The sequence below is a fragment of the Gymnoscopelus microlampas genome, assembly GCF_963454915.1.
Source record: "Gymnoscopelus microlampas genome assembly, chromosome: 15".
NCBI lineage: Eukaryota > Metazoa > Chordata > Actinopteri > Myctophiformes > Myctophidae > Gymnoscopelus > Gymnoscopelus microlampas.
Genome location: NC_139952.1, coordinates 16549054 through 16569865, shown reverse-complemented (window position 1 = coordinate 16569865; position 20812 = coordinate 16549054). Strand labels below are relative to the sequence as shown.

Here is a 20812-nt window from a genome sequence, read left to right as displayed (position 1 = left end):
AATACTTTTGTACTTTTTTTTTCTCAAGTAAATTTAGAATTCTTGACTTTTACTTGTATTGACTTTCAATGTATTTCTATATTGCAGTATTGATACTTTTACTTCAGTAAAAGATGTGAGCATTTTTTCCACCACTGGTGCCATGTACAGTAAAGAGTTCAGTCAACATTGCATCATGTGAGGGAAACACATACAATATAAGCTAAGACATTAGTGTTGAAGATGCACTCAGAACCACTTTATTAGCGTTATGCACACCATTTAGCACACACACACACACACACACACACACACACACACACACACACACACACACACACACACACACACACACACACACACACACACACACACACACACACACACACACACACACACACACACACACACACAGACACACACACACACACACACACACACACACCTATAGGCATATAGTGTTGTGTAGCTGCTAGATGTTCTGTCAACCGCATTGACAAACTCTACTTGTGAAGTGAAGCGAGAAACGCCACCATGTTCTACACTAGGGCTGCTGATAGACTTGGTCTTAGAAACATCAGTCTTATAAAAAAAGAGGTGTTTCTCTTGGCTCGTGCCTCTTAAGTCAGCAATCACACCTCATTATCTCCGACTATATGGTGGGGCTGTCTGAAATCTCTGTAGCATTTCATAATCAGCCGCACACGTCTCATGCTTCACGATGATGTGTGGAAAATGTTATAAACGCAGAGCCCCTGAAATTAAACATCCCAAAAAATAGGCCCCGGTCTGCTCTACAAAACGTTCACCCGATCTACTCATTGTTTCACTTTTTTTATCCAACGTTGACGTGATTAACGCGAGGCCTGTTCCGTTCTCTGCCGCTTTTGAAACTTTTGCAATGTCGAGAGAGCGTCAGAGACATGTTATACAGAAGTCTACGTCGTCGTGAGAATTACACCAACAAACTAAATGCTCCCTGCTAAAACTCTAGCCATGTCACAGCAGAGTCTTAAACATGATTCACAGTCTCTCCGGGGTCCCGGGGGTCTCGTTCAAGCATTACTAACACGTAGGAAAAGAGACATGAAATTAACTGCCGATGCTTTTAACCCATTCAAGCCGGGAACGTGTGTCATTTTTAGATTTCTTTGGCTATTCAAAAATAGCAGATATACAAGCTCATAGCGCGGCACCGAGTGCCGCGCTATGAGCTTGTAGATCTGCTATTTTTTGGGGGAAATCGTGGACATTTCATGCAAATATTTGAATATATATATTAAACAAAGATTTGTAACTCAAATCTTTGCTTCTGGGGAATCTAATGTCTTCAAAATCCTAACAGTTTTTTGAAAAAAAGGTATGTTGCTATAGTCAGTGGTTCTCAAACCTTTACATGTCAAGGACCCCCAAAATGATATGCATTTGGCTGTGGACCCCCCATCTCAAAATATTTTGTTCCAGGGACCCCCCAGAAGTTGTAAGATGAGTTAAACATGTTCGCTTGAAAACATCTATATTCAAAAAATGTGCAAAGATGTTCACGATTTTTCAAAAAATAGCAGATCAACAAGCTCATAGCGCGGCACTCGGTGCCGCGCTATGAGCTTGTATATCTGCTGTTTTTTGAACAGACAAAGAAACCTTAACATGACACCGATGCGTTCCCGGTCTGAATGGGTTAAGCTGCATGGTAATTCATCCAACCCGAGAGCTTTTTATATTATTAGTCCAACTCCGAGAAGCTACTGCCTGGACCCACAGGAGTCTCGCTTTGCCTCACGCACTCTCTCTAAACCAACTGTCACTCCCACTACCTCAAGCCATCCATCATACTGAGCACCTATTGAGGTCTTCTAAATGGGGGGGACTCTCACCTCGACCACATTTACACTCTCACCCTTTTGCATTTATTTTCGCTAAATGACAGGAGTTTTTACTCAAATCTGGCATTGTACAGTCCGACATAATTTTTATAAATGCTTGCACGGTGCTCTCATGAGCTTTCTCCCCCCTGGTTTGGACAGAATATATATTATTCCTAAGACCAATATGGCGTGCCAATAGCAACCATTCTTACTCTTAACTCTTTAAGACCGGGAACGCATCTGTGTGTCATTTTTAGATTTCTTTGGCTATTCAAAAATAGCAGATATACAAGCTCATAGCTTGTGTATATGAGCTTGTAGATCTGCTATTTTTTAAAACTCATGAAAAGTTGTGCAAATATTTGATTTTTTTTTCTTTTTTTTGGCGGACATTTGTAACTCAAATCTTTGCTTCTGGGGGGTTCCTGGAACTAAATATTTTACAAATGTTCGCTTTAAAAAATATATAATCCAAGATTTTGACACAAATGTTCACGATTTTTCAAAAATAGCAGATCTACAAGCTCATAGCGCGGCACTCGGTGCCGCGCTATGAGCTTGTAGATCTGCTATTTTTGTATAGCCAAAGAAATCGAAAAAGGACACACAGATGCGTTCCCGGTCTTAATGGGTTAACAAAATGTCACAGAGTTAGGATGCAGAATAATTGACCTTTGGTTGTCTTGAAAGATCATTTCGCTTGCAGACTTTGGTTTTGCAATAATTCAGCAATGTGCTATTTCATGAGAAGTCGAGATTTGTTTCACCCATGGTCCAGATCCAATGGGCTGGATTTAGAATTCTCCAAAATGCATTAACTTGATATGGATAATGTCTTATTTTTGAAAAAAATGGCTTAGCACATTTGGAGAAAAACAATGATTCCTTCATTTTCTAAGGAAGGGCCATTAACGGAAAGTGCATGACCTAACACCTCATCTTAACAATTCTGCTGGGACCACATAGGGTTGGTTTTGGATTTCACCAAGCGCTGCAATGACTGAGGGAACCATTTGGAATTGTATGCATTGATGTCAATACTAGATGTAACCATTTCTGGTTGGCTTGAAGTTGCATGTGATGACTTTATTAGTTCGTTCCCCTGTGGCTTTTTACCCCCCAGTCTGTCTCATGGCAGCTTTTTAAAAAGTTTCTCTTAATCACCGGTAGAGTTTTTTCGCTAGTTAAGGGGTTGATTGGGTGACTTTTTAATTGTTAGCGTTGGTAATTATTCTGCAACATCAGACCATTAATGTTCAGATTATAAAAACAATTTACCATGCCTAAGGAAAAGCATACATTTACCATGTATGGACTCTGCCAGCCTTGAGTTTGAAGGTTTTTATGACATTTTTTATAATATATTCATATTTATAGTTTACCGTTATAGTGCTTGGCCCTTTAGGCCTGCTGCTCTTTCATTCTTCAAATTTTACCCCAAAATACTGAGATACTGTAGATCCATCTCAAAGTGGGGTCCGGGGACCCCCAGGGGTCCTTGAGCGGGTCCCAGGGGGTACCCAGATAAATGTTGGATAGTAAGTAACCAAATGGACCCTTATGTTGCTGTAACTCTGAGAGTGAACAAATGGAACCAAATGGACCCTTACGGGTCCATTTGGTTCCATTTGTACACTCTCAGAGTTATGGTGGTCCGTGGTCTAATGCAGGGGTTCTCAAAGTGGGGTCCGGGGACCCCCAGGGCCCTACATACATCAGCTATTTTCCAAAAATCTTGATATTCTTTGAAAATGTTTGAATATTTTTTACATTTTTAACACCTCCGCATTCATTTAGGGGTACTTGACCTGAACAAGTTTGAGAACCACTGCTGTAGATGTCACATGAACTCCAACCAAAAACAGGACTAACACTGCAGTTAAGTAAAAAAAAAAGGCAAAACAATGCTGCCTCCATCAATGCCTACCTTCTCCTGGCCTCTCTCCAGCAGGTGCGGTGAATTGATCGTCATTGTGCACAGGTAAACTCTTGGGTCCCGCCTCTCTCTCTGCTTCTTGACCAATACCAACCCTGTATGCTAGACAAAGGAAATGAACCCACTTTCTGTTAAAGTGTGTAAATACCAGATCTACAAGCTCACAACGCGTCACATCACGGCACGTTGTGAGCTTTTAGTTCTGCTCTTTTCAATCACTATTATTTACATTTCTTGAAAAATTCAGGGAAATCTTGAAATCTTTTTTTGGGGAAAATGTCATTTTAAAATATATTGATATTAAAAAAAGACAATGTACTTTGTATCTTGTACCTTTGAAAACTTAAGTATTTTTAAAAAGTACTCCAGTACTTTGACTCAAGTACAATTTTGACTGAGGAACTTTCACTTGTAGATGAGTGATATTTTGACCGGGAGTATCTACACTTTGACTCAAGCACTGGAGTCGAGTACTTTGTCCACCACTGCATTAAAATATCCAAATATCAATGCTGCGCGGCTAAATGTAAACTAACACCCTGTGTTTTAGGTGTTTGCTCAACAACATTTGACTGTTTCTGAGCCCTCAGCAGCCAATCCTCGCTCCATTGTCCTGTGGCAGCGACGCATATTGAATGTGACAGTCTGGTCAACATGCTGACCTCACACAAAGCACAGCGAGCTCCTTTCCATTTCTGTGGTGTTGATAGAATCTATTTTTACAGACAAAAAAAAGTTACGCAAGAACATGCTCGCCCGCTTGTGTTTTCAGGGGGTTTCCACAAGACAGCTGCATATGGTTAAACGAGTTTAAACCACTGATGTAACCAAATTAGTGCATGTGCACGGTCAAAATATGATAAGACAACAATGCAAAAATTCAGCCGTCGCAGCATGTTACTGTCAGAAGCACTACTTAATCACGTAAAGGCAAAGTTTTCCTTTGTTAATAATTATTGTTTTATTCACACTCTTTAAGTGATTCTAAAGATGCTCACATGTATACTTGGTGTTTTACAATACCGTAGCGTTTCTTTACATATTTTAGAAATATATCTTCTTAGTTCTAGTTTTAATTTACACTTGTGTACCTTTTGTTTTGTAGTGATGGCTGAGTGTTTCCTGTTTGCTGCTACCTGTCTTGTCTCACCCTGTCATTTGCAAATGTTGTTCACCTGTGTCTTGTTTAGCCCTAGCCAATCGTGTGTTGATTGTCCATAGATACTCGCTCCATTGTCACTGAATCACTGATTTATCTCACATGCTACAGTATACATCAGCTATTTTCGAGTAAAATATTGCGGGGAAATTATAAAAAGCAGATCTGGCAACCCTGGTCACGTGGTCCTGTGCATCTGTCTCCACACTATAGGTACTGTATTCTGTCTTATCCGATCTTGGCCGGGGGCCCAGGACTGTCCGTCTGCGGTCCGGGCCGGGGGACCCCTGTCTTTCTTGAAGTCCCATCACCCCCCTTCCACCACTGTGTCGTGTCGCCCCTCCGTTCCAACCGGCAGTCAGCAAACAGGAAATGGTCTGTCTTCAGTGCAGCCAACTGGCCATGGAGGCAAAGGCTTTGCGGTGATGGTACTGTTACCGTTACTGCGCGCGCGCGCATGTGTGTGTGTGTGTGTCAGGGTTGCCAGATCTGCTTATTATAATTTCCCCGTAAGATTTTATTTGAAAATAGCCGATCTACAAGCTCACAACCCGTCGATGCGACGCGTTGTGAGCTTGTAGATCTCCTTCTTTCAAATAGCTGATGTACATGTTAAAGTGCTCATGTGGCCCATAGTGGCTTCTTTTGGGCTGTTTTTTCTAGACCTGGTTGCTTGTTTCTCTCACAGAATCTGTGTGTGTGTGTGTGTGTGTGTGTGTGTGTGTGTGTGTGTGTGTGTGTGTGTGCGTGTGCTTGCGTGCATACATGCTGTAATGTACGTGTGTGCATATTTTGGGGATTAGCCACGGTTGTGAGTGATGTTGGAGCGTGGTCTGCACCTCTCCTTTGGAATACATATCTGGCTCTTTTCTTTCCCAAGCTAAATACATGTGGACTAAAAACTCTCTTCTTGTTGAGTTTTTCCTCCACAACTCCCTGTCCTCACCTCGAGGGAGGACGTGGCACCGGACCGACAGAGGTGTAAAGTTTGCCACTGTTGCTAACCGAACCGCACCGATCCAGTTCATTGTGTGTGTGTGTGTGTGTGTGTGTGTGTGTGAGTGAGTGGCGGGACATTCGTCACCCTCTCCTGGTCTTCTAGACCCTGTACAGAACACATTCCTGCCCGGGGTGTCGGGTCAGCGCAGGCGCTGAGGGATAAGCAGCGGTTTGCAGGCTGCGGTAATTTGTTTAACCTCTGATTAGGCCCAGGAATGTCAACTATGGACGGACGCTGGAGGTCCCGACAGCATCGCCTGACACCTTGGCAATCTGTCACTGCGGTACGCAGAGTGAACGAGCAAAGGGAACGGGCCAGTGAGCCACCGGCGAGCACAATAGCCACGGCGTTGCTTGAAAAGGCCTGAAAGAAAGCCTAATCTTTGCGCCATCTGGTTGTTGCCCTGAAAAGACGGAACCGGGGCGCTCACATCTGTCGAAAGACTATATCTCCTTCATTTATCTCATGTCTTTCTGCATCACCGAGTGTGCTCTGCATGGCGTAGCATTTGTAATGCACTATTTGCCTCGATTTTGAAGATATATTTCATGAAAGGGGAGTTTAGAGTTTGCTCCACAATGAAGTTAAGTACACCCACAGAGCTGTGATGAGACTGATTTGGGGAAGCATTGACTCAATAACTTTGTCCATCATCGCTATGTATGTGTATGGGGGGGGTTGACATCCAGGCTACACCCAGATTGGAAACATGGGTGCATCACATGTTCTTTTATTTAACCTAACAACACAACGTTGACCATGATACAAAAAAAATAGTTTAAATAAATCAGCAAATCTATATATTTTTTAAATGAGGTAAAAGCAGACGTTATCGAGGCACATTTCTTCAGATGATCTTTACTTCTATGTTTCATGCTCAACTTCAAAACACCATTGTGGTTTCTGCGGGAATACAAACTACAATATGAATACCTTTCCTCAGGAAGACAAACATTACATGTACACATATTAAATTATACCATGGCAGTATGTTACACGTCATACTTTTACAAGTCCCAGAACAGTGTTGCCAGATTCTGTGAGAGAAACAAGCAACCAGGTCTAGGAAAACCAGCCCAAAAGAAGCGACTATGGGCCGAATGAGCACTTTAACATATACATCAGCTATTTGAAAATAGCCGATCTACAAGCTTACAACGCGTCGCATCGCGACGCGTTGTAAGCTTGTAGATCGGCTATTTTCAAATAAAATCTTGCGGGTAAATTATAATAAGCAGATCTGGCAACCCTGAACCCAGATACATTTGATCTCTCGCCGTTGCATGTACCTTTTGGTAAATACTGCACGGAAAATGCCTCGTTCTTGTTTCAGGTTAGGAGTTATGCAATACAAGTACACGTGGATCTCTTGCAGGAATCATTTATTTCATGCTTCTCCTCCGGTCGTTCCTCCTCCTTCTGAAGGCGCACTGATGAAAGACAGAAGTAGTCTGGATGCTGAGCGAGGCAAAGTGAGATGCAGTTGTCTTTAGCTGATGATGAAGGACATTCGGTGGGCTTTAACATTAGCGTTCTTCAGTGTGCGATTTGTCTTTTGGTCGGTGGTTTAGAACTTCACGATACTGACAGACACGTGCGACAGCGACAGACTCATGGGCCCACATAATGGCCGGCAAAGTCAGACATGAGATACAATACATTAACTGTGACCACATTCCTTCACAATTTTGCATACATGGAGTACCGACTTCAAAAGAGGACATTTACATCTAAAGGCAAACTCTGGATAAACTTTTGCAACATGCTACAATGGTCAATATGCATGGGATTGGGATGTACTCTGTTCCACAGTTATGAGCTGGATGTTTTTCGATACCTCCAATTATTTGCAGCTGTCAACTGAAAAAGAAAAAAAGGGGGAAAAAAAGAACATAACATTTTCTGTTTCCCATGTATACACAGCTGTAATAGTTACCACAATGATTACATGAGTCTTGGTAATAATACACTCCGTTTTCGTATTCTAAACAGGTAATATGATCACCAAACTTTGAGTTTTGGCATATACTGGTCATACGTCAGCCAATAAGAAAATTCTGATAATTCCCAGTTCAGGGCCTAATCCAATAATAATGACACCTTGAACTTTGAAAACAAACAGCTCACTTTGGCAAGACAGCAGGTATTTACTGTAAGTGGCAGAGTACAGTACCTCGAGTGACCTTCCAAACCATTGCTTAAACTGACTTGACTACCCACGCCAAGTTAACATGGAAGTGAGCATGTGTTTTCTTGTACATTAGGCAGATAAAACTATGTACAAAAGATACATATATACACGGCAAAATCCGGAGATTTAATTAACTCAAGAGTGTAAAAAACGGGTAGATTTTGACTTTCTCTGAGTTAAAGGAACTCTCAGGACTTTGCAGTGCAGAGCCCCACTTTGAACACAATACAACAACGGGGATAACCATAATATTGATTACAAAAAAAAATAACAACGCGCCGTATAATACAAATGATTTATGTGACTTTTATGGTCTGTTTTTAGTGCGCAACATTTTAATACAAAACATATATGCAACAGCTCCCATTTCTGTCTTCGTAACATTCCAGATGTGTCAAGTTCATTGAGAGTCCCGCGGAGAGACGCCATGCAGTGCCGCAACATCTGCATCCCGCTCAGAAGCGTTCGGTTCGGTCCCTTTACGCCACAGTGCACAAGTCCAGGTCAAAAGTAGAAACACTGATGCAAGAGTCTTGGGTCCCACAATTCACCAGGGGATCTTCTGTTTGACATTAATGAACGTTCATAGCACACGATTCGGCCGAGGAGTGAGGTGGCTCCAGTTCAAACGCCTTTTTTAATACTTTGAGCCCGTTTGCCAAATACCCTCGGTTCAGATAATCGTCTCTGTGTAATGTCTCCTTAATCCAAAATCCCTCCTCGCCCCTCTACTTCAGCTCCACGCTGCCACGAGTGCAGTCCAGGTAAAAAAAAAAGTGAACAGGGGATCAGCAGCGTATCAGAACCACAGCTTTAGATCTGCGAACGATATATATATCAGCGGCTCTGGTTTGCGAAACCAGCTTTACCCATGCTTAAATACTCCATCGGACGATGGCATCACGTGCCGAACATAGCCCGGTCTACAAGCTCGCAACGCGTCGCGTGGCGGCGCGTTGTGAGCTTGCAGATCGGCTATTTTCGACCAATCTACAATCAGTCTTCAGAAACGGGAAACCGACAATCACCCCGACAACTCCCACGGTTCAGTGTAATGAGATGAAACAAGGCGACAAAGCAGGAAGTGTTCCTCCGAGGCGTTTACACAAACCTCTGGAGGGGAAAAAGGAGCTCAGAGGAGGCGAGTTCTTCTAGGAGAAGTCCAGCGGTCGGATCATCATGGCCGTGGCTCGTAGCGAGTAGCTGGGGCCCTTGAAATAGTGCCACTTGATGCCGTTCAGCTTCCCCACGTGTTGCCCCTGAGTGAAGTACATGCCGTTGAGATTGGACGGACCGCAGGCATCAAACCACCAGCCTAGGGGGGGGGGGGGAACAGAGGAGACATGACAAAATGAGGATACTGTCAGGGTTGCCAGATCTGCTTATTATAATTTCCCCGCAAGATTTCATTTGAAAATAGCCGATCTACAAGCTCACAACGCGTCGCATCGCGACGCGTTGTGAGCTTGTAGATCTGCTATTTTCAAATCGCTGATGTATATGTTAAAGTCCTCATGTGGACAAAAGAAATGAGTCCGCAGACTCCGCACACCGTCTTAATTCTCCCGGCGATTTTATGAATAGAGCGGCCAAACAACGTTTCGGCCGGTGTGGCCTTCGTCGGGTATAGGATACCTGAGGTTCAGTTCGGTACACCAGGGTTCCGTTTTTCAATGGAGAGTAGGAAGACCACCTCCACCCCATTTATCTTATTAACCTTTCGGCCTGCTGGCTCAACGATTCTGAGGAAGGCCAACAGGTCGAAACGTTAATAAAATGAAGACTTTAATATGGAGCAAGAGTGTTACAGTTCCTGCTACAGGTGTATTGTATTAACATAAAGTATCATACAGAATGGTTAAAATTACGTGTCATTCATCATCATGAGTATACACAATAATATTTACAGATTTGAACCAGAAATGCCAAATGGCTTGTAGTGTTTTAGAGAGAGTGATTGACCAAAGGTGCCGCTACCCCCCTCATAAGTTGTCAGTGCCTTTAGTGTGTTAAAGGTTGAAAGTGTTCCATGAGCCTTTGGCCACATTTCAAAGCTATCACTATGTTTGCTATCAGTTCACTGGGCTGCCAATACCTGTTGCTAACTGATGTAGGGACTATATCCTATTTAAAGAAAGGGTGAAATTGCATGGGCTCAGACGGGACTTTATTAAAGTGAGTGGCTTGGAGGGCTATTATTTTACTCACAAGGTGCCAATATTATTATTTCATGAACATCGTAGAGAATGATTGCATGGAGGGTATCGGTGCTCTGTAAACTATGCCTGAATGGCCTGAATCTACCTACAAATTTCATGTGCGCCAGCATTATACTTTGCATTCCAACAGACACACGCGCACGCGCAAACACGAGCGAGCACGCACGCACGCACGCACGCGCACACACACACACACACACACACACACACACACACACACACACACACACACACACACACACACACACACACACACACACACACACACACACACACACACACACACACACACACACACACACACACACACACACACACACACACACAGACGGCAGGGCCAACAAACTCTTCTTTCTCCCCCACAGACCTGAATACGAGTGTGGTGCGTGACATTTCACCAGACATCCCAGCGAGCAGGACCAGTGCCCTGTCATCCTCGTTGGCATGGGTCACGGTTCATTATCACATGCTCTCTGTCTCTCTCTCTCTCTCTCTCTCTCTCTTGAACTCACAAGCATTACAGACACACACACACAAACTCTCAAGTTTCCAGGCCATGTTGATCGTTACAGTGCCGTAGAAACATTAGTGGTGTCTTCCCTGAACCCATTGAGACCTGGAACGCATCTGTGTCACTTTTTGATTTGAGCTAAAAAAAACGCATTATTTTACACTTTGGCTATTCAAAAATAGCAGATCTACAAGCTCGTAGCGCGGCACCGAGTGCCGCGCTACGAGTTTGTAGATCTGCTATTTTTGAGAAATCGTGAAAATGTGTGCAAATCTTTGAATATAGCGAACATTTGTAAGTCACATCTTTGCTTCTGGGGGGGTCCCTGGAACAAAATATTTTGAGATGGGGGTCCGTGGCCAAATACATATACATTTTGAGGTCCTTGACATGACAAAGTTTGAGAACCACTGACATAGTGATATAAGTTTTTTTCAAAAAACCTGAACCTTCTCTCCCTCTCTCATCGGCAGCATGTTCAGATGCACACAATACCGTGTGTGTCCCTTTTGTCTGTCCCTATCGTTTACATAACGGCCCATTATGTAATTACAACATCCTCCATATCGCCAGTGTGACGTGCTCCGGCTGTGCTCATAAATATAGCAGAGAAGTGTTTTCTTCAAACTTTTCCAGAGACTTACATCACTGGGTATCAACCCCTGCGCCCCCCGCCCCCCCCCCATTCCTGTAAATGCATGAAATAAATCAAAATCTACATGTTGCTATACTTAGCACAGAGCTGGTCTGGGATCGGATTGGTCGCTGGTAAAGCGAGTGGGCCGCGGGCCCAAGGGTTTGCATGTTGTCATGCTTGCTCCTATTGCCATGGCCGTAGAATCCCAGCCCAGGTCATATTTACCAAGGCCTTTCAGAACCGGAGCGCTGGCTGATCTACGATCGCACGCCACTTCCTCTTTGACCCGTCACAGTCGCGATGACCTAAGAGGTAAAACTGACCTTAAATCTGTGCTCTGCAGTCAAGAGATGCTTGATTAGTACCAGGTCGGGGGCTCTCCGCAGCCATAGGGCCCTGCCATACTGTGACAGCTTGGGGTCATCGAGCTCCGCTTACCCAGCAGGAGAATTAGAGTCATTTTAAATCTCTCTGACACTTTGGTGCCCGGCCCAGGGACATTTATAGTGTGCAACGGTTTCAAACCACAATGCGCTGACGACGTCGAGAGCCGTTGCAGGGCACAGCCTATAGTGGAGGAAATGTAGGGCCGTATAATTGGCCTTTTTCGTGCAACGTGCACAAAGCACAGGTCGTTCTGGTGATGACCTAAGGCAGCGGCTGGGAACGGACGTTGTGGAGTTGGCCATGTGGGCCAATCAGTGAACACTGTTTTTGGACTGGTTGATAGAATGCTTATATCATGATGCTGCTCCCTCATAAATATACCAATGTGAGGGGTTCAGCTATAATCTACTTACAGTCTGGCAGTTCAACCGATTCCTCTTCCAGATTCACCATCATATGGCATCACCAGAAGTCCTATATTAAAATTGGCTAACGGGAGTGCGGGGGCGAACGGGCAGACGGACCACGGCCACGTCACTCTGACTCAGACATAACCATAAACAAACCTGATACGCCCATATATAGGCAGGACCACGGCCACGTCACTCTGACTAAAACATAACCATAAACAAACCCATGATACGCCCATATATAGGCAGGACCACGGCCACGTCACTCTGACTCAGACATAACCATAAACAAACCTGATACGCCCATATATAGGCAGGACCACGGCCACGTCACTCTGACATAACCATAAACAAACGCCCATACAGTATATAGGCATGTTCATGTTCAAAAGAAACTAGTTCATTTGCCGCGAACGTGAACAAGCTCGTTCACTTTCTGAAACTGTTACGTTCACGCGCGACGTAAAAAAAACCGCTCCCGCGATGGTGTTATACACACATTATAAAACATACATTAACCACTGTAGCTAGATAAACTATTTTATACCTAGGCCATTTGAAAATAGCAGATCTACAAGCTCACAACGCGTCGCGATGAGCTTGTAGATCAGCTTTTTTCAAATATGTTAGCACTTTTACTTTTGGTACTTTACGTATATTTTGATGCCAATACTTTTGTACTTTCACTCGAGCACATTTTGAACGCTAGAAAATAGCGCTACCGAACGTGAACAAACCATTTGAACGAATCATTTGAACGAATCATTCGAACGAATCATTCGAACGAATCATTCGAACGAATCATTTGAACGAATCATTTGAACCAATCATTTGAACCAATCATTTGAACCAATCATTTGAACGAATCACTGCCCCGTGAACGTGAACGAAATCGTTCGCTCACTGAAATTAACCTCTTTTTTTCCCCCACCACCACCACCACTACTACACACAGTCCAGCTGCACTTACCTCCGGTGAGCATGAGGGCGCACTTGCACATGCAGTTGTCATTATCCATGTCCTTGGTGCTGAAGTCGGCTCCATGGATCACCAGGCTGCTCTGTCTGCCTGCCGTCCCACTATGACTCTTCAGGTACAGCCTGTCAGAGAGGGGGGAGAGGGGGGCGCAGGAAAGGAAAAGGGAGAGAAAGAGAAGGGGAGAGAGAGAGATTGAGAGAGGGGAGCGCCGCCGTACTGTTAAGCTATAAAAAAAAAAGGCAGAAAGAAGACATAACACCTCCCGTGCAAATTTGTCACCGGAGAGATATATTCTGTATTGTGACTGACGGCGTCGGCTCTGTAAACACTCTCCACACCTGGAACAACATTAACATGCTATGAGAAATGAGGGAAGGGAGGGGTGGGGGTGGTGAACAGAATACATTGAGACTGAAACCGAGAGATAGAGGGTTTAGAGGAAGTGTAAGGATAGTCTGGGGGGGGGGGCACGTTTCCACCGCGGCGGTGGTGCCACGGTCCTGGCAATTTACACCAACGGCAGAAGCAGAAATAACAAACACCATTGACCTGTTACAGTAATACCGAGCAGGACGGAGCGCTGCGCTGCGCTTGCGACGTCGATGCGAACAGACAGCTGGACAGCTGGACGGGGTTTGCGAGAAAAAAAAAAAAACCCACAGGGGCCTTCAAGCCTCCAAAAAAAGTCTCAAATGGATACAATGTTTCTCCTTTGTTCTACGAGGCCTGGTACCCGTTTCCTACTGTCTTTTCCTTCCCCCGACGTCTGCACAACGTCGCATTCCTCGCTGTCAGAGCTGCCTTTTCAACAAAAGACTTTGGCTTTATTGAAGAGCCGTGGCGTTATGAATCCGCAGACAATACTTGCGCCGCTGGACCGCTGCTACTGTAAAATGCAAAAGGGATAGCTAGCTAGCTGCCTCGGTGCAGTCGCGGGGCGCCATTCCCGAGGCTTAGACTAGTACTGTTTTATTGCGTGTTGAGAAAAGGCTTGCCTCGAAAAGCCGCAGACACACAGTTTAAGCATACGGCATGTACTGTATACAATGGGCTACACCTCTCAGGGGCCACGGGGGCCTAACCTGAACATGTGGAGCATGTAAATCACTGAGCTCCAGCCACAGCGGTGGTGAGAGACGAGAGAGACCCCGAGCCGAGCGGTCTACCCATCAACCTGCCTCACAGCAAAATCCTGGGTGTTAGTTTAACAGTCAGAGTTACACTAACATTCTTCTTTTACTTAGGTTGTTGTTATAATTTTTTTTAACTTTTTGGATAGTTCCAGTACTTGATTATGATTGGCTGAGCCGCGTTCAAAGCCGTTGTAAAACGCTCTATAAACACACACATCTGGGACTTGCATTACATCAGCATTATTGCGCCAAACAAAAAGTTTCAAACTGGCCCGGTTTTATTGTGATTTTTTTATTTACAAAAGAAACATCTCTGATAACATTTCAGAGGGAGAAGCGATGCCATGCGGTTGCTCAATTTAATTCAATCTTTATTTCAGGACCCAGGGAGATCAAGATAAAAAATATAAAATGCAAATAACCCACGCTGTTCAGTTTATGACACACGCGAACCTGACAGAACTGCGCGTAGGGTCCGCTATGACACAGCGATATGATGTAATTTACTGACATCGACGGCTCAATATCGATTCATTTCACATTTCACAACGGCTACTCGGCTAAAAGTTTGTTCACAATATTCCCCGAACTTCCATGCAGTTATACTGTACAGCTAAACCGCATGTAAACCGGGGCTTTCTTGGGCTTTATAGCTTTAGTTTAGTACCCTATAGTCCTGTATTCTTCACACAATCAATACTCATCCGGTTAACGCATTAAGACCTGGAACGAATCTGAGTCACTTTTTGATTTGAGCTAAAAATGATTATTTTACACTTTGGCTATTCGAAAATAGCAGATCTACCAGCTCGTAGCGCGGCACAGAGTGCCGCGCTACGAGCTTGTAGATCTGCTATTTTCAAAAAATTATGATTTTCAATATATATTGTTTTAAACTAAAGCAAACATTTTTAACTAAAATCTTTGCTTCTGGGGGGTCCCTGGAACAAAACTATTTTGAGATGGGGGTCGGTGGCCAAATAAATATAATTTTGGGGGTCCTTGACATGAAAAGGTTTGAGCACCACTGATATAGAAACATACGTTTTTTTTTTCAGAATACTGTTGGGATTTAGAAGACAATTTGTAGAATCGGCCTCAGGTCTTAATGGGTTAAGTGTGGAATGCAGCAATAGTGCATCAATAAGACAACGCTGAACCAATAAGGGTTACTGGATACGCGACCATTAACATCTTTCAGCGGGGTGTGTCCTGTGATTAAATCCCTGTTGGTAGGAGGGAGGAGAGCACTCTGCACTGAGTCCATCTCGCATCAATATCCCATGGTGATCTCCATCGTTAGCAGTAGGAATGCATTTCGCTTGCTTTGCCCTCTGCTAACCTGCGGCCTCGCTCCATCTTTCTCTCTCACGCTCTCTTAGTTTGTTTCCCCCAAAGAAGAGCTTCCCAGAGCCAAGAAACGGTATTAAAACACCATGCCAGTGAGGACTTCTTCTATAAAACACGGTTCAGCTTCAGTAGAAATGATTTCCTGAGTTCCGTTCTCATCAATGAGGAATGGACATGGGAGTAAAAACGTCTGGGATGAAATGTCCTCACGATCTGAGTTTATTCTGATGAGAGAGTAACATACATAACGCTGATGAACTGCTATGAGAGGTGTGGATTCATGATCCTCAATGTTACACACACACACGCACACACACACACACACACGCACACACACACACGCACACACACGCACGCACGCACACGCACACGCACACACACACGCGCACACACACGCGCACACGCACGCACGCACACACAAGCACGTACCCTCGCCCACACACGCAGACACACAAAACATTTGGGCACTCAGTCTCTCTCCGGGAGGAGAAAACTTTATTTTAAAACTTTTATTGCATGTTTTATTGCAAAAACAATAATGTCACGGGTCACGACAAACTCACCCCCCCTCCAAACAACAGCGAGCATAATTCTTTAAAAGGAGAGTAATTACACCTCAAATCACCGACGATTCTCAACCCCTCTCTGACCCTAAAAAAAAGAATAATATTTGTTTTAGGAGATGTCGCACCGTGTTTATGAACCCACAATGGTTTTGTGTACATGTTCAAGATATAGCTGCTGAGGTTCAGGCTGAGCTCCTCAAAGAATGAGCCTGACGTAGACTCCTCAGGAAAGAGAGTCATTTAATGTGAAAGACTCCCGTATTTAGACAGCTGTGTAAATGGATGATTTGCACAGCCGAGTGAAAAAGTGTGACTACAGGTCACAGTGGGGAATTCACTAAGCCACTAAACTAATACCGGTAATACTGAAATATAAGCGTGAGTCATGGCTGCAATCAGTGGCCACGGCAACACAAAATTAATGTTGGACATGGCACGTTTGGATAAGCATGCGTGCACGTATTGTGGAGGTCAAATGTGAGTGTGCGTGTGCGTATGTGCATGTGTGTGCGTGTGTGTGTGTGAGCTTGTTAATAGCCTCGATCTCCAGCATTTTCTTTTCCTTTTTTTGCTCAAAAATAAGAGCCTGAACCAGCCTGTTGACGTTCCTGGAATAGGAAGTGGGTGATTTCCCCAACCAACCAGAGTGCAGTGGGCGTCGCTCCAAAAGTTGTGACGTCAGGGCTCTCAATGCTGCTAATTCTTACCAATTATTTTTGAAGCAGTGGTCTCCACCGTTCATATTGCATGCTCAGCATTGTCTTCTCCATGTTAAATGTATGATTCTGTGAATTGTATGATGTTATATTGTGTACCTACCGGTATCTTATCTCAGTGGTTCTCAAACTTTTTCATGCCAAGGACCCCCAAAATGATATGTATTTGGCCGCGGACCCCCATCTCCAATATTTTGTTCCAGGGACCCCCAGAAGCAAAGATTTGAGTTACAAATGTTTGCATGAAAATATATATATTCAAAAGGTTTGCACACATTTTCACGATTTTTCAAAAATAGCAGACCTACAAGCTCATAGCGCGGCACTCGGTGCCGCGCTATGAGCTTGTATGTCTGCTATTTTTGAATAGCCAAAGTATAAAAGGTTAAAATTATTGTGAAGCTAGATTAACACATTTTGCTGGGTACCCCCTGGTACCCTCCCAAGGACCCCTCGGGGTCCCCGGACCCCACTTTGAGAACCAAGGTGTAATCTTATGCACTTGAGGGGTTCAGCGTTATGTGCAATCAGTCTGTATTTTAGGCTCTGCTTCTGGGAGGTACAGTAAGTGATCTCAGACTTACAGATAATCTGTAGAATCACAGGAGCAGAGTCACGCCGCCAAACCGAACGCGATATCGTTGCAATAAATCCTGATGAGAGTGTCTGGCGGAAATGATATAGCCTGTCGTGCGGTTATTTTCTCATAGCTGACTATCTCCCAGTGCATAATCCCTTATGTACTGTATTGCATACTGTACATACTGTATGTCTAGTGTTTTAGGACAGTGGGGTAGAGGGAGGCTGCCTGGGAACCAGAAGGTCACCAGTTCAACCTTTGAGTTTTGCCTGTCTGTGTGTCTGAGTGTCCCAGAACAAAAAGATATTAACCCCCAACCGCTCCCGTCCAATATGCACCATTTGAGTAGTCCATCTGCTGGGTGAAGCTGTACAAGCAATTGTCCCCCTCCTCCAGGGACCAGAAAACACTCCCTGTGCAGCTCAGAGAGTACAGTACGGCCACTACTTCATATTTCGTATTCTCAACCTTTTCAGCATCAGGGCCCACTTGGAAATGTTGTGTGCGTGTTTATTTTAACGTACAATTTGGCTTTGATCGATGGAACCAATGTGGTATACTTAAAGTCAGGGGTGGGTAACTTAGATGATGGAGAGGGCCACTATATTTCCACACTCACTCCAGAGGGCCACATTGCATACTGTCTCTCCGTATTGTCACTTTTTTCTATGTCACACAAAAGTAGCAAAAATAGCCGATCTACAAGCTCAAAACGCGTCGCGCTGCGGCGCGTTTTGAGCTTGTAGATCGGCTATTTTTTAATTGGAATCCAGATATTTTTTTTAGCTATTTTTGAATTGGAATCCTGAAAAATAACATTTGTATGTATTTGTATTTTATTTCAAATGCATTTAGTTATACTTATGTTAACTTTATGAACTTAAATACAAATACATATACATTGGACATAAAAACGACAATATAATTGTAATACTAGTCATTTAGCTACTAATATAGACGTAATTAATATAGAAGCAATTAAAGCGGGTCATGTTTGCATGTTTGGAATCGTGACAGCTGAAATCAATAACAGTATTCCGATATTAACCTGTGGGCCGCATTAAGTGAAGGTGGGGGCCCCGCCAGTTGCCCATGTATGCTTTAAGTTGTTATTCATTCTTATTACAATGAAAACAAACATTTTCAAGGTTTGAAAGAAAATAATATTATTAACATTATAATTGTTTAAATATTAATGCTATATTATCATTAAAAGTTGAGTGTTGGCCAAATATTTGGGGGCCCCACTTGCAATACCCTCGTGGCCCAATGGAATGGCTGTACTATTAGACCACAGTCATAAGGGTTACTGGTAGGATGACTGGTGCCTGGTAATGTCTGTGCTACAGGACTGGCTAAATCCAGGAAGAGGTCTGCTACTGGCCTGATAAAGAACAGACTTTGCTACACATTTACAACCCATCTGAAAAAAACAAAAAAAACCAAAGCCTTACTCTACACCCCCCCCCCCCCCCCCAGTCAGACACACTGCCAAGACACATCATCAAGAAGGATTTCCAGCATGACACTTTGACAGCCCCCCCCCCCCCCTTTTTTCAATACCGCGGCTGTGTTTACTGGGCGCAACTGTATATTTACCAGACAAACAATCCCCACCTCAATTGACAGCTGTATTTATTCCTGTCCGGGTCCATTATGCACTCGAGTGATAAGTGGAGTAATCTGAAGATGGGCTGAGCTATAAACGCAAGAGATAGACATGCTTTTCCTGTGTGTGCGGTTGTTCTGCCGAGAATGTGCCTCTCGGCGCGCGAGAGAGAGAGAGAGAGAGAGAGAGAGAGAGACAGAGTTGTGGTCATGTAATTCATGTCACTGACAGGCCGTATTTTATTGCGAGGGTCAGACATCTGCTTGGTCGAAGCGGGGAACTGAAACGGCACCGGAGCGCCAATCCGATTGGATCCCTTAAAATAACTCGGCAAAAGAGATTGGCCAAGGTTCACGGAATAAAAGGAATGTTCAATTGCAGTTGGCGGGGGGGGGGGGGGGGGGGTTGATTTTGGGTTTTGTCAATGACACCTCCAGGGAAGGACTTTGGTGTGCAGCCATCGCATTCTCTTAACCTCCACTGGGGACGCCGGCATGTTAGTAATCCTTCATCACTGGATCTTAGGAGTCAAAATTGTAGGAGTATCAACGTCATTATTAAAACTTTGTTCCTATCCCGTTGTAATGACATGGTACCTTAGAGTATTACAGCATACTGTGTATGTGGGAACTGGCAAAAACGAGGTCAGACGAGGATTTCTATTTGTGCCTGATCAATTCCACTGAAAAAGCGGACTGACCAAAGTAACTGTGCCTCTAAATGTGCCTCTAAAATTACGCCCCTGTTGTTGGCAATGGCAGGTTTCATAGTATCTGATTTGAAAGGCTCTGTGTTTTTATGAGCTCAGCGCATTATAAGGCAAGCTGTAATAATGTTTGCAGAAAGACCCCCTTCAATGTACACAGGGGTAGTACTTCATCAGCGGCGATATAACTCACGCACCGCATATAACACAGCACCAAATTTAGCAATGCAGTGTGTGGATATTTCAGGGCCTATGTGCTGTATATTACTCAAACCAGTGTATCTGCACCGTTCTAAGATAATATTAGTCCTAGTACGTTGCAAAATTAGTTACATAAGAATAAATATAAGGCCCCGAAAATATTTATTCTAAGTGAAACATGGCGTTGCTATTGGTAGAACGGTGTACTTCTAAAAAAAAAAAAGACTGGCTTTGAAAGCAGCCCCTTTACCCTGCAAAGCAGTTGCAGGACGCAAGAGCATATCTGTTTTTTACCTCTATAGGAGAAACACACAGGGTTATAAAAGAGTCACTTGGTCGGCGTAAATCAAACCTTTCGGCTCCGATGCTTCCACGCTATATACTGAGCAACAAAGAGGAACCTTGCTCTTCCACCCCAGCAGGAAAACACAACATCCCGTCAATAAAGCTTCAAAGTGCCATAACTCACGCGTGCCATTGGGGGGGGGGGGGGGGGGGAGCCCCCTGCCAGCATTCCTCCACAAACGGTAAAGAAAAATCATAAACGCGTCTCCTTTCTCGTCTGCTGAGACTAAGTCATGTCGGATTACGGCTTTGCAGAGCAGCCCCCCCCCCCCAGACCCCGCTAACATGTCCTCTGCTTCAGTGGTGTAAAGTAACTAAGTACATTTACTC

At 44.1% G+C, this 20812-nt stretch overlaps 1 protein-coding gene across 1 annotated transcript in view; it reads right to left on the bottom strand.

The window, feature by feature from the left end:
• Positions 1-7172: 7172 nt before the first annotated feature.
• angpt1 (angiopoietin 1) overlaps positions 7173-20812 on the bottom strand; it is a 78171-nt gene continuing 64531 nt past the window's right edge. The window contains exons 8-9 of the mRNA XM_084081250.1: positions 13268-13398; positions 7173-9448 (exon numbers count right to left, since the gene is read on the bottom strand). Coding sequence (XP_083937376.1) covers positions 9285-9448; positions 13268-13398 — 295 coding nt within the window. The 3' untranslated portion in view covers positions 7173-9284. The remainder of the gene's footprint in view (positions 9449-13267; positions 13399-20812) is intronic.